The sequence below is a fragment of the Ornithodoros turicata genome, chromosome 7 (genome assembly GCF_037126465.1).
Source record: "Ornithodoros turicata isolate Travis chromosome 7, ASM3712646v1, whole genome shotgun sequence".
NCBI lineage: Eukaryota > Metazoa > Arthropoda > Arachnida > Ixodida > Argasidae > Ornithodoros > Ornithodoros turicata.
In genome coordinates this window covers 49,168,611-49,182,151 of record NC_088207.1, presented here as the reverse complement: position 1 = coordinate 49,182,151, position 13,541 = coordinate 49,168,611, and the positions used below count along the sequence as shown (strand labels likewise).

Here is a 13,541-nt window from a genome sequence, read left to right as displayed (position 1 = left end):
TAATGCAATGCTGGAATAGTATTGCTCACAAAACACCACATTAGCAACCTAATGTTAACGTTGCTGGACTATCATTGTATCAGTGTGTCTGCTGTATTTTCAAGATGCGCGCGAGCTAACATTGTGATTCTGTTGCGAGATCAATGTTGCACATGCTACACTGAGGAAATGTCGCTAGGTACAATGTGTAATTGAGGTGTTACCTCTAGGCAACATCTGAAACATTGCAGCAACATTGAAACAAGCATATTGCTGATGGTGTTGCACTTTTTGCATACAACATTACCAGTCTTTCAGTAACACAGTGGTTGCACCATCTTATTCTATCTGCGATTCCCACCAACAAACAATGACATGAAATGTTCGGGGCTTCCCGTGATGGGGGGGGGGGGGGTCAATCGTCATTTATCAGTTTGTTTTTGACGATGTGTTCAAATATTGCGGCAACGCTTCATGCACAAATGGAATGTTATACCGCAATGCTTCTATTTCAATGTTGGTGCAGCGTTTCACATGTTGCATTTTCGAAACATTACGATTATGTTGCAGCGGCAATGCTGCAGTGAGGGAACATCGCAGTTAGATTTCTGATACAACGCTATTGAAGCAATATCGTAGCAATGCTAGGGCAACCTAGGGCAACAACGTCTTCAGTGGGAACCGAAAACTAAAATTTAAAAAGTAAACGCGGGCAATATGCCGAAGAAAAAAATAAAACATAAGGATGTTTGAGAATGTTTATAGTGTGACCATTATGTGCAGAACTAAAGCAGACTGTGAGAGACATTATATCCTGGGACAACACAGCGGTCGCACGATGGGAGACGACTATGGAGGACGAAAGACAACGACAAGGGCAAGGAGACAAGGACAACGTACGCTGAAAGAAAATTTATCTAACCCCAAACTTGCAATTAATTACAATTCGTTCTTACGCACATGCGAACGCGTGCTTTGGACCCTCGATATGGCGTTCTTCCATAGCGTCAGTGCGACCAGAACCCTTGAGCCCTCGCGTGGCATAGTGGTTAGAATTATCGCCTTCCGCGAAATAACTAGGAGGTAACACGGATTTGAATCCTGGCCTGTGCTGTCTGCGGTTTCCCGGTTGACTTTCCGGACGAATGTCGCGACACCGTTCCCCTGAAGTCTGCCCAGGACGATTACTGAATATGTAAGCATACAGTGCTGCATAGCACACATATCACCGAGAGAAAACTGCGGTGCTCCTCCAGGGCTGCTTTTGTAACGATGCTACAGTGTAAAATAACTGGTCATCAGCAGTGTTGCATCAACATTGCAATGTCACATTTTTGCAATGTTGTTTCTGTAACATTGTCGCAAAGTAACGAAGGTGACCCTTAGCAATGTCACATCAGTATCGCAATGTTACATTTTTGCAATACTTCAATACATCAGTGTTACATCAATATTGCGTGGCAATATTGGTGCAATGTCACTGCAACAATTTGTGCTGACTAGGCTTTACATAATCGGTAACGAGCTGAGACGAAACTCTCTGGTGGCCAGAGGTTACAGGCAGCGTTATGATCACCCGCAGGAATTACACGATCACAATGCGCTCGATGTAAGTAACCCGTAAACAAACTGTTACTCGTAAACAGGTAACACTTATGACTGTTCTGTGTGCACTGTGTCATCGGAATATACTTTCAGGTTTCTGCCGCGAGGCGAAATAGTCACGCCCTATTTCATAAACCTCTGTGCACAAACATTACCGCGTACATAGCCCAGAGAAAGAGCAGATTTGAGAATTAATTACAGTGTATTTTTGGCATACTTTCGATCTTAACAGTCAAAACACATCCCGGTATTACACGACGTTGTGCAATGCCGCGCCAATGCTCGATTATCTTACATCTTTTACTTTTAGAGGTAAAAACGCATAGATATTTTTTACCTCTATTAAAGGTGACCGTTTTAAGAGTGTATCGGCAAGTCCCCAGCTTCTCATTACTACGTGATGCAAGGCGATACACCAGACCTAAATGTCTTTGGTCAGAACAATAACCGGAATGCGTATACCACCCGTATATTACTACTTGAGTCTCATTATAAGCTGTTCTAACGCACGCTGCCCAAAAGAACATACCTTTCCATTCTCTTTTCGACTGTTTAGTAAGCAGCAATAATTTCGTTCCTGGCATTCAATTTTTCGTAGAAACCAGCATGTTTGCAAACCTTCAGGTTAAGCAAAATAAAATAAATAATAATAATAAATAAATAAATAATAATTGGGAGTAGGTTCGCCATACAAGACAAATAATATAGATTACAATCATCCAATGAGTCTGTACATGAACGCAGCTTGCATCATCCTCTTCGGAAACCTGTTTCCCGGCGAAGAGAAGCTGAATTGTACGATGACTCAGAGAGCATCCCCTTCTGATCCGTTTAGTGTATAGACGTGTATAGAGAAACCAGTAGTGGACGTCAGGTAAGAAGAGAGGTCAGCATTTGTCTTTCATCCAGACTTGAACGTTATTCACCTAGGATGTTTAAATTACCTGCAGACGAGATAATAATCAACGCAGAGAACACCACTTCTTCTTTCCCGCTGTTTTTACGTAATCATAGTGTAGGGATAATAAGCCCCTCTTTTAAGTGTGACTCAGCCGGACAATGCCAACTCACGGCTGTCTTTCACGGTCATGGTTCACGGGGAATGAACTTGAGCGTCCTTTTTGCTTTCCTGGGGGATTTTTATTTGAGCCAATGAGTCACCTCGTGGTACAATAAACTCGACAGCCTGTGCGTGCTTTCGGCTGACTCGCGGTCATCTATATGTTGTGACTTAACACAACGGCCAGCATAGTCACCGGTTGTCCTACGTATTTTTGAAAAGTAGATTTAGTAGATTTTTTTTTGAGTAGATTTACATGTAAGGTGTGTCAGCCTAGTGTGTGGTGACATGCCGCACATGGATGCGACATGGTGCAGAAGAAGAAAGGAGGAGAAATATGTAGTGTACCGAAAAAGAGAGAGGATTTCCGTCGATTACCAGCCATCCTTAAATGTCGAGTGAATAATTAGATTGAACATGACTGAGATTATATTATATTATTAATATTTATTATAATTATTATTAATAATAATTAGATTGTCCGCCAATAATTGAACACAACGCTCAAGCGACAAAAACAGAAAGAAAATCGACCAAACATGACAGAAAGAGACAGAGAGAAAGGAAAGGCCGTGACGTACAGCGTTGCGCCCCTGTTTCCATATGGTAGCCCCGTTTTGTTTGCGTCCCGATTTCTGATTTATGGTACGTGGAGGCCACGCGCAAGAACACCAACTTGCGACATTACATATTGCGTGCAAGTACGACATGAGGAGGAAAAGGAAAAGGCGCGTCAGGAACAACAAAGATACGGCTAACTTCTATTTATAGATGTCTCCACCCAAACGTCGACACGTATTGCTGACGAAAACAAAAAACAAAACAAATAATAACAACTAGCAGCTGACTCATGCATGCCCGTCAAAATAGACTATATATTTCACCGATATGGCGCCATGGGGCTCGGGGACTATGTAGTGTCAGTACCACAAAGAAGAGACAACTGACTCCAAGGAAGGTCGGGATGAGAATGAATGTTTAATTCCCGCGCTCTCGCGGTTGTCGAGCGGACGATACCGGTGAGAATGCAGAGGATGAAGACGATGCGCTACAGACTACCTTCCGAAGTTCAGGGCAGACTTCATAGGAAAACGTGCCTTAGAGTGTCCGAAGAAAGGCCATGAAAGACAGCCGGTGTTGGAAGCCGAACCTGGGTCACCGTCAAGTGTTTTCACTGAAATCGGAAATCTTTGGGAACGAGCGTATCATGATCAATCGCCATGATGGACAAAGACTACCGAATCAATCATTTCTAAGGGTCTGGATCTAAATCAATCAACTACCGTTACAAGCTAACGAGTGGCGGGAAATTCAAGAAGGCGGGCGGGAAATTTAAAAAGGTGGGCACGTGATAAAACACGTGCACGGCGCTCTTCGCGCGATACGTGAGGGCCGTGGTACACGTCACGCGCAATGTGTCACGTGCCCACCTTTTTCAATTTCCCGCCACTCGTTAGCTTGTAACGACCGTAACGACGATGAAGCGATTAAGCCCCCAGTGAAGAAGAAGGCGATGGGGAAGAAGAAGAGAAAGAAAGGTCATCTTTTGAGAGGAGAAGGAGGAGGAAGTAGAAGAAGGGTAATCCTTACGCTGGCGTTGAGGAAGCCTGTGGTACAGACCATTGCATGTTTCTACTTTAACCATGGCGCAGGTATTTCTAAATAAGCTCTGCCTTTTCACTTCTTCAGTATGCTCGGATATACCATAGCAGTGTGACTGGTGCATTATTTTTAAGTAGCAAGGTCTAAAGTCGGAAAATGGCACTTGTACGAATGTCCTTGGAAATGTTAGTGGCGAATGAACCGAAATGATCAATATTTGCGACAACTGTTCGAAGTTATATACGAAATAACATACCCGCAATGTATACGAACGTCTGCTAAAAAAAAAAAAAAAAAACATAGTTTGATGCCGACACGGCGGAATCGCCCTGAGCACGGGAACCCCTCCCCTCAGGGCACTAAAGAAACTTGAACCAACTAACCAAACTCGATCTATAAACCATATCCGCCAGAACGCCCCCTGGAGAAAGTAGTTTCATTGCTTTGGTGAGCCGTATGGTAAGCTACACCCAGCAACACACCTCAGCGACTCACACATGAATTACGACGTGAACGGAAAGAGATTTGTGATGTTTTACAACGCATTCATTCGAACGCATTAGCGAATTATTAGAATTGCCAATACCTATACTGGTGTGCATACACTCACTTGTGTTCAGGAACTTTACTCCTATACTGTATAAACTGGGATCATTGTTCGGACTTCTTTGTTTTCCAAAAATGCACCGGAAGAAGTCGACCCTCGTTTTATAGCCCCGGTCATTGTCTGGAAACACTAGACTGAAAAAAAAAAAAAAAAAAAAAAAAACAGGCAGGAAACATAATACGCTCTGCGGCAACCATGCATCGTGTTGGGCGGAGAACGTGGACCATTGGTTATGATCGTGTTATGCAGCAACGTTTTTTTTAGAGTAAGTCTCGTGACAATGGACACATACCTCGGCAACACTCACTCATTAGCATCCATTCATGCTCATTCATATTCTCAATGTGGCGAGTGAGTTTAGCACGAACGTAACAGAAGCAGGCAAGCTAGCTGGTGTTGAATTGATGTTGTAACATTGGCTTGAGTTTAAGGGAAACCACAGGACGAGATGAACACACGACAGATGCACGATATACTTAATATACTTAACTATTTCCGTTTCGTCTTACGCACTTACAAGGGCCCGTTCAACAAAATTTCTAGGAATTACGCTTCATGAACATCTTAGCTGGCACAGACATGTTGCTGACATTATAGACTGAAGATGTCGCAAGGTCCATATGCAGTATTCATGCAGAACTAGGCATTTTCTTCCAATACATATGTACCGATCGAAAAACACGACAGACGTTTCTGTCGCGACAACAGAAATTTTTGTCGTACGACAGGTACTGCTGTCGTCACTCCCGAAATTTCTGTCGTCACGACAGAGGCTTTGTCGTAACTACAAAAAAGTGTGTAGTAACGACAGGCGGTCTCGTTGTAACTACAAAGGGGTCCACGAAGGAGGACAGGAATGGATGCTGTTGCTGTAACAACAAGCAGGTTTGTCGTATGACAGACACATTTTGCCGTCGCTACAGACAGTCTTGTTGTGACGACAGGTACTTGTGAGTCTGTGGTGTTTTCTTCTCATCCTGTGCTGTACCTCAAACTCACGGCAATGTTAACATCGAGTTTAGCATGAGTGGGCAAACAGACAGTTGTGCGCACGGTACCAAAAGACTGCGGATTACCGCGGGCGCTATGTTGATCAGCCGGATGAGTACCACTAAGTGGATCCCCCTCCCACTATCATCCTAACCATCACCCTCGTCCGTTGAGTCCTTCTCGATATCCCGAACAGTAAAAACTGGAGCATTAGACCATGGGCGAAGTGTTGTATGGTCAAAGCGCTTGCAGCTGCTGCGCGGAGGAACGTGATATACTTGACAAAATTCATAGTCGTAAGCATGCTCAATAATGTGACGATTGAGTTGAGCATATGAGTGAGCGAACAAGGAGCTGAGCAGGAGTCACAAGTGCCGACCTCTACAGTGGGGGATCGACGCCGTTACCTTTAGTTTATTTGCGCTTCTGTGTCCATGTGTCTTAATTCTCATTCTTGCCCACGTCTGAAGAATATTATCTCTTAATATAGAATTCATATTCCAGGAAGCTCCGCCAATCGCGGGACCGTCCGCTCAACAAAAGGCAACTACAGGGACTCAAACAACGAGTCTTTCCACGAGCCTCAAATCCCTTAACGCAAGCCCATTCGTTACGAAGCGCGGCTGGACGACGATCGCGACATTTTGGGCCCTGGTGGGCATCGTCGTTGTAGTGTGGGCCGCCGTGATCCTGAACAAGGATGACGAATCACAAATCGAATCTACCCCAGCTCTCCCAGGTGACGATCGGAATTCTTCTGCAACATCGACAGCCCCAGGAGCATCCAATACGTCATCATCGGAGCATTCAAAATCAATCAGGGCTGATCGATTGTGCTCCGCCGAAGATTGTCCGGAGGTTTACAAAGCATTCGTTCGGGAGTCCCTTAACCCGTGTGATGATTTCCATGCCTTCGTCTGCGAGGGCACCAATGCTGCTGTCCATTCTGAATCCACGAGACGCTGGAGGAACGAACGGCTCATGAACTCTATAATAAACGCTTCGCTCGCATTGCAGACGACAAACGGCGCGTCCGAAAAGGCGAGGCGTTACTTTATGGCATGCACGACTAGCGAGCAAAGTAATAAGAACGAAAGCGCGGCATCTGTGACGAACTATTTTGCACTCTTGGGGTTCCACAACAGGAACTTCACGGCGATTGAGAAATGGCTGCAGCTGCAGTTCGTGCATGGTATACCTATTATCCTGGAGTTCAACCTGGGAGATGGCTATGGCAGGAACGGAACGGAATACTTATTTGAATTGGTGAAAACCAGCGAATTCAATAACTGGGTGACGCTGCTTCTCAACATGACACATGATACTCGTGACAGATTCGTCCATATGGTTCTATCGGCGGCTGGGGCCAGCATGACGGACTTAGAAGCTCATATCAAAGTTGGTGAAGACAGTGTAGTTTCAATGTTGAGGAGTGATCCGAGGGGAGACACCATCAATACGAAATTTACCAGCTGGATGGAGGAAATGGGCAATGGAAGTCGGACAGAGAACTGGACAACTGTTTTGACGCGGTTTACCAACGGTATCCTTCCTGGAGATTTCTTCGTGCGAATTGCTACGGAAGATAATGTGTTTTTTATTAACCTGACGCGTATGGCTGAGGACGTTCTGCAAAAGTACATTATTTGGGAAGCTACACGCATGCTGTATGTTACTGCAGGGTTATCGGATCTGAAAGGGCAGGCGAACGCCCGATCCCGCTGTTACTCTTTGGTCATGAGGCACCTTCCGTACGCTTTTGCCTATCCCTACTTCCTCTCTGCTGTGAATGAGTCTACAATACAAGAAGTTCGGAACATGACTCGTCTGCTCAAAGCTGAAACCATTAAGAAAATCTCAAACGTGAATGACACTTACTTTACACAGACATCGAGAAAAATAGCCGAGATGAATTTCATGATAGGTTACCCGGACGACCTGAACTCCACAGAGGCGATTGAGGAACACTACAGCAATTTTACAGTCGATAAAAAAGTACCCTTCCTGAACATATTCATGAACATTTCTCGCGTGCACATTGCCGTCATACTAGCAGTAAAGGAATCTAACCTACCGAGTACCATCGAGTTAACCCGGGTGGTCCCATACTACGTGAACGACCTGAACGTGGTCAAGATTCCACCAGCATCGATGTTGCCTCCTAGGTATGGACTAGGAGCACATGTAGCCGCTAACTACGGTTCCTTCGGTCGCTCCGTTGTTGGAGAAATGATGAGGGTATTTGACGTTCAAGGTTGCACCCGCACAGCTAACGGACAGACGGGAACCGATACGATGATGGAAGAGCGAAACGTCACTTCGGAATGCGTCATAAGAAGTATCATACGGAGTGGCCACAGTGGATGTTGGAAGGGAGGCCTTTCTGAAAGTTTCTCCTCTGTCTTGGCGGTCGATATTCTCTTCAACGCTTACAAAGAGGCAACTAAAGTAGGCGGGTCTTCCGCTTCGTTCTATACTCCAGGGAAGACAGACGATGCAACGTTCTTCGTCAGCTACTGTGCTTCTACATGTAACGCAGAGCAGCACAGCCAACTGTGTAGCCAGCCCCTTAGAAATTCTCGAAATTTTGCACGTGTCTTCTCTTGTCCACCATCGTCATATATGAACGCGTCAACGAAGTGTGATTTCTGATATGATTACGTGAATAAATTGGCGGTACAGCAAGGTGATGAAGTACGGCAATGTATACGTCTTGTTTTCGGTTGTATCAATGTTGGGGGAGGCAAACCAGAGCTGACGTTCGCCGACCCAGCCTATGGTAAGAAAGGTGAAAGGTCTTGCGTGTCGTGTTCTGTGGTGTTGTTTCATAACCCAACTGCGTCACAAGAACGTGATTAAGCGTCGGGTGAGCTGAGATATATTCTGTTATAGAGAGACGAGGGAGTATTCTTGGAAGGAAAAAGCCTTTCGCCTCTTTGGGGACTCCGCGCCTGCACTAAAATTAGTTTCGTACGCGTTTCAAGTGCGTCAGTGAGAAAATTGAATGAAAGTTGCTGAATGGGGTAACCTTGAGGGCTGTCGTCTCTAGATGTTTATTGACTCGTAAATCTCTAGGTGTGCGTATTGACAACGCGAAAGTTGAAGCACGGGTAAACAGGGGACATTATTACCCCGACTGGGTAGTTCTAGCTACACATACTCGCATTATTTCTCGTGAACTGTATATCAACATAACCATTCGAACACGAACTGCGGGATCTTGAAGGAATTTCTGATTGTGGGTTGGACAAGTGCTTTGCTTCCACCTGATGCAACAGACAACAACGAATTTATTTTGGTGAATGAATGGGGTGTTCCAACTCGACGGGCGATGGTATACCCTATTGCTAGCGGTCATTTGGTGGTATAATATAATGATGAGCTTTACAGTGAAGGTCGATGTCTTACAGTGTCCAAGAAGGTAAGCAGTGACTTTGAGTCACGGAGCTGGAGAACTGGTTTGACCATGAACCAAGCAAATTTGCTATAGTGAAATGGCGAGAGTCCACCTGGTTTAAAGGCACTAAGTGGTGTCCCAAAAGTTTGCTAGCACGATAAATGGAAAAGGACGTACGGTTCCAGGTTTTTCGAGTGACTACAGTGGCGACATCCTGGAAAGCCCACGCGTCATATATGCGATATCTATGTAATATTGTAAAAAAAAAAAAAAAAGAAGGACATACGGCATTCTGGAATTCTATTGCGCATAAGTATTATCGGGCGATTTCTAATCATTATCAGTTACACATTGTTCCAACGACATCGAGTGGTACATTAGTTACGAACGGCAGCATAATGCAATGAAAGTTCACTTGCATTGCATAATGGGTGTATGTTGTATACCGGAGTGTCTCATTCCGCACGACTGAAAACGTATGTGACGGGACACTTCGGGGTGCGTTTTTTTATTCTACCCCGGTAACTCGGGGGTAACCCTTACTGGGCGAAAAATCGCGGGTGACGGAAGTGACGTCATAAGTCATAACCTACCAGTGAAAATTCAACTCTCGTCGCTCGAGGGTTACTCTGGGTACCTACTCTCACTGTCCCTGCTCATCAGGTGGGTAGCAGAGGGTTATGACGTCACACGACGTCAAGTGAGAGTCCCGCGTCTTTTAACTTTCGGATTCCGAGCATATTTCGGTGCCTTTAGCACGACTGTTGTTTCGTTGGATGCATGTAGGGTTGCCTCCTTTCGTAGTGAAAAATACCGGTTGAGGGAGAGGAGGTCGAATAGAGGGAAAGGAGGAAAGGCTCGTGGGAAAGTGGATGAGGGGTGGACGAGCACATGCATAGAGAGAGAGAGAGAGAGAGAGCGTGCTCGCTCAAGATAATACGAGGAAACATATGTTCCTGTGTGGTGCTGTATCATTGATGCTAGAAATAACAATGAATAATAATAAGAATGAATAACTAAGAAAACGACTGGTGACTGCGGAGCTGGGTCTGTGTTCCAGATTTATTGAAGCTGTAGTGGAATGTTGAAGAGAAAATCCCGTAAAAGCCCTTATGACAGGTCTTGAGCCACAAATACCGGCAAAAGGCTGCCGGTATCACCTTCCTACCGGCAACCGGCAGAGCGCCCAAATAACCGGCCGTGCCGGTATAATACCGACCTGGTGGCAACCCTAGATGCATGCCTTTTTCTTCCTTCGTCATCATCTTCCCCTTCGCCGCCATGTTCGCTGAGACGAGACGGGCGTAACTCGTAATGGGCGAAAATTTCTAAAGGGTACCTACCCTCGGGTCACGTGGTGCGTAACCCGGGGGTCACCCGGGTAGAATAAAAAAGCGCACCCTTCATTTATAAGAACAAGATAGTCAACGTTACATCTGCTCCATATTTACGTCATCCTGTTCCTAATATAGCGAAACAAAAAGGGGTAAGATTGATTCAGTGAGAGCAGAACGACGTTCTGGCTGGAAGCCTGAAAAGTGGCACTGCCTCTGACGAGTTCTTTCCGGGAAGGGAAAAGTCGCAGCTGGTGAAAGACTGTTTCAGCTAGCTGAGCTGAGCTGCCAAGCGGAGAACGAACACCGTATCACCAATTTGTGGAAGAGCGCGTCACGACGCATCGCCAGTCAGCCTACGCAAGCCCATTGTTGTGTTTCGACGTAGCTTGTGCGCAACATTTCTACATTGCGCTGCGGTGCATGAGTTATAATTGTTCCACCGCACAGAAAGCGATAGGCGCGTCAAATTGTTTATAAATAAAATGAATTGTTATTGTGTCATACTCCAGTTTCAAAATTAAATACTGTTCATGTTGGCGCGTTTCATTTCTTTCAATTTGATCGATGTTCTCCATAAAGACCTTTTGTGTGGCTGGAGTTGAAACTCTATGCGGACAATTCGAATTGTATTTTCTCATACACACGAATCTGCATTGCGCACTTCATTGCAATCATGGGAAAGACGTATGTCAACAATACAGCTGGCTGTATCGTGAACCCTTTCTAGTTTCTACTCCTTCCTTCAAACGTTGCGCGAGATACATGCACCTTGCAGGAACAACGGTGACTCACTTACGCGCAAAAATGAAAACCGTCTCGCCGGGAGGTAACGCTGAAATAATCGTCTGCTCCCGCAACACTCCGAACGAGCGAGCTTTCGAATGCCGTTCTGCGTCAGCCGCTCCATTGACGCGTTGCGCAGAGATTCACAAACGCGTTCTTTGCGCAACCTCCTCCCTCCCTTTTTTACTCCGGAAGCACGCCGGCGGGAGCAGAATCCAGGAACGACATTGCCGAGCGGCTGCGCATAAAAGTGAGCAGAAGTTACACGAAGGCGCATTTGCTGGTGACCCACACTTCTTGCCTGGACTTTACGCTATGCTGTGGTCCGTCAGTGGTCCGACGATGGTCAGCACCGTTCCAGAGGTCAGGCCGGGCGTTGACGATGCTATGACAGCTGCTGTGGCCAAGCAGATAAGCGGATTGAAGCTTCTAGAACGACGGAGCCAGGGAGAGTCCACTGGCTTCTGCTTGCCCGTCATTGTGTGTGAGGATGTGGATAACACGCCGTGCTCGAGTCGTCCCTCCGAATCGCCCATCGTGATGCAGAGCTCCAGTCAATTCCTGCAAGTGCCTAGGGTCGACATTGGAGTGGAACGGCGTCCTCCGAATTGATGCCTGCTGGGGACTGAAATTTGCGCATCATCTTCAACGTTGTGACATCCGGTTAGCGATGGATGTTCTACTGTGCCCACGGGTGTGGTGTGTCGCCCCGCACCACAGCCACCACCCTGTATGTCATCCGGCAGCTGTTCCCACCATCAATCAAGCTGGAACTTTATATTGTACATAGCCTCACTGCACACGGACTCCTGTTTTAAGGATCTGACTGTAAATAACACTGCACAGGTTTTCGTTACCTGCGTTTATTTATTGGTATCTTGCGTTTCCCCGTTTGGATAGCATCCAGTGACCTTCTTTAGTTCAATAAGGAGGGCCGTTGATCTTTGCTTCCCGGTGATTGAGAAGCGGAGGCCCTGTACATTGTAGCGACACCTGCTAGCAATTTTTGTAATAAACCTTTACCCTTGTACATTGCATTCGGCTGTTTTGTGTGGCTCGAAAATGCTGTAATCGATCGTACGTGGCATCTCGCATGGCGAATTTACATTGCTGCCGAACGTCGCGTGACCGGGTACGCAAAAAGGCATGAAGTAATGGCGTGCATTCCGGCAATTGTTGTTTAATGTTCGCTTCCTGTCAGGGTCTCGAAGCCAGCTGTCGGCCACGCAGTTTATTGCGTCGGCCGTGAGGCTTGGCACCTCCACAACGTACTGCGTGCTTGACCCAAAAATAGAAATAGCAATTGGAGGAGGCGTTGAAGAGAGATATGCAACACAGCGCTGCTGTTGTTGTTGTTGCTATTGTCTTTTCTTCTATAGATTGGATGGTCCTCCGGTATATACCAGGCGGTCTGCTTTGTTGAGATCTGTACCTTATAATGCAGTGGGAAAATTTGCTGGTGTACCTGATATTTATTGGGTGCTGCTTGATATAATATGCGTTATAACTTATACTGCATAAGTAACTGGTGTCAATGGTCTCAATTTGCTTGTATCTCGTTTTTCGGTTTGATGTATGTCCCGTCCATCTTGATCTACTGTAAGTCGTCTTCGCTTTCAATATTTTTAAACCCCGTGTGGCTTCTTTAATGGTTAGGAAAGATAATGGATATCACGCGGCTGATGCGAAGGCTAACCCGGAGATAAGGCATGGTTATTCTATGGGTTCCATTCCATGCAGTTGTCTGGCAGAAGTTGTGATTTCGCTCATTCAGTGTAGCGTCAATCGGACATGAACCGGTATCTAAAATGAACAAGTTGAGTTGGAGCTTTACACATCAGGTGTATGGGAAACGCCTGGTATTAAAAAAATAAAAATAACAAAAACACCTGCGGAGAAATGAGTCGAGGCGAGCTCCATCTATCTGGCACTCATTGGCTTTTTCGTGAACCACTTGTTGACACACACTCCTGTGACCTTGGGAGGAAATCCAAGAAACATAAATTGGAGCATGCACCATGCACTGGACTTGGTCACTTCGCGGCGGTGAAATCGCCTCGACGGAAATTTCAGCGGAAATTGCTTTAACTTGCTCGTGTAATCACCTCCGGCGAGCTGCGATATGAACCTGAACAAGTGTATACACCGATTTTACCCCTATTTTTTTTTACCAGATTTCAC

At 45.8% G+C, this 13,541-nt stretch overlaps 1 protein-coding gene across 1 annotated transcript; it reads left to right on the top strand.

The window, feature by feature from the left end:
* Nucleotides 1–4,183: 4,183 nt before the first annotated feature.
* On the top strand, nt 4,184–8,546 carry LOC135400001 (neprilysin-3-like). The gene is made up of 2 exons (XM_064631742.1): nt 4,184–4,296; nt 6,348–8,546. The coding sequence occupies exons 1-2, from the start codon at nt 4,288–4,290 to the stop codon at nt 8,493–8,495; spliced, it is 2,157 nt and encodes a 718-aa protein (XP_064487812.1). The 5' UTR covers nt 4,184–4,287; the 3' UTR covers nt 8,496–8,546.
* Nucleotides 8,547–13,541: the final 4,995 nt, after the last annotated feature.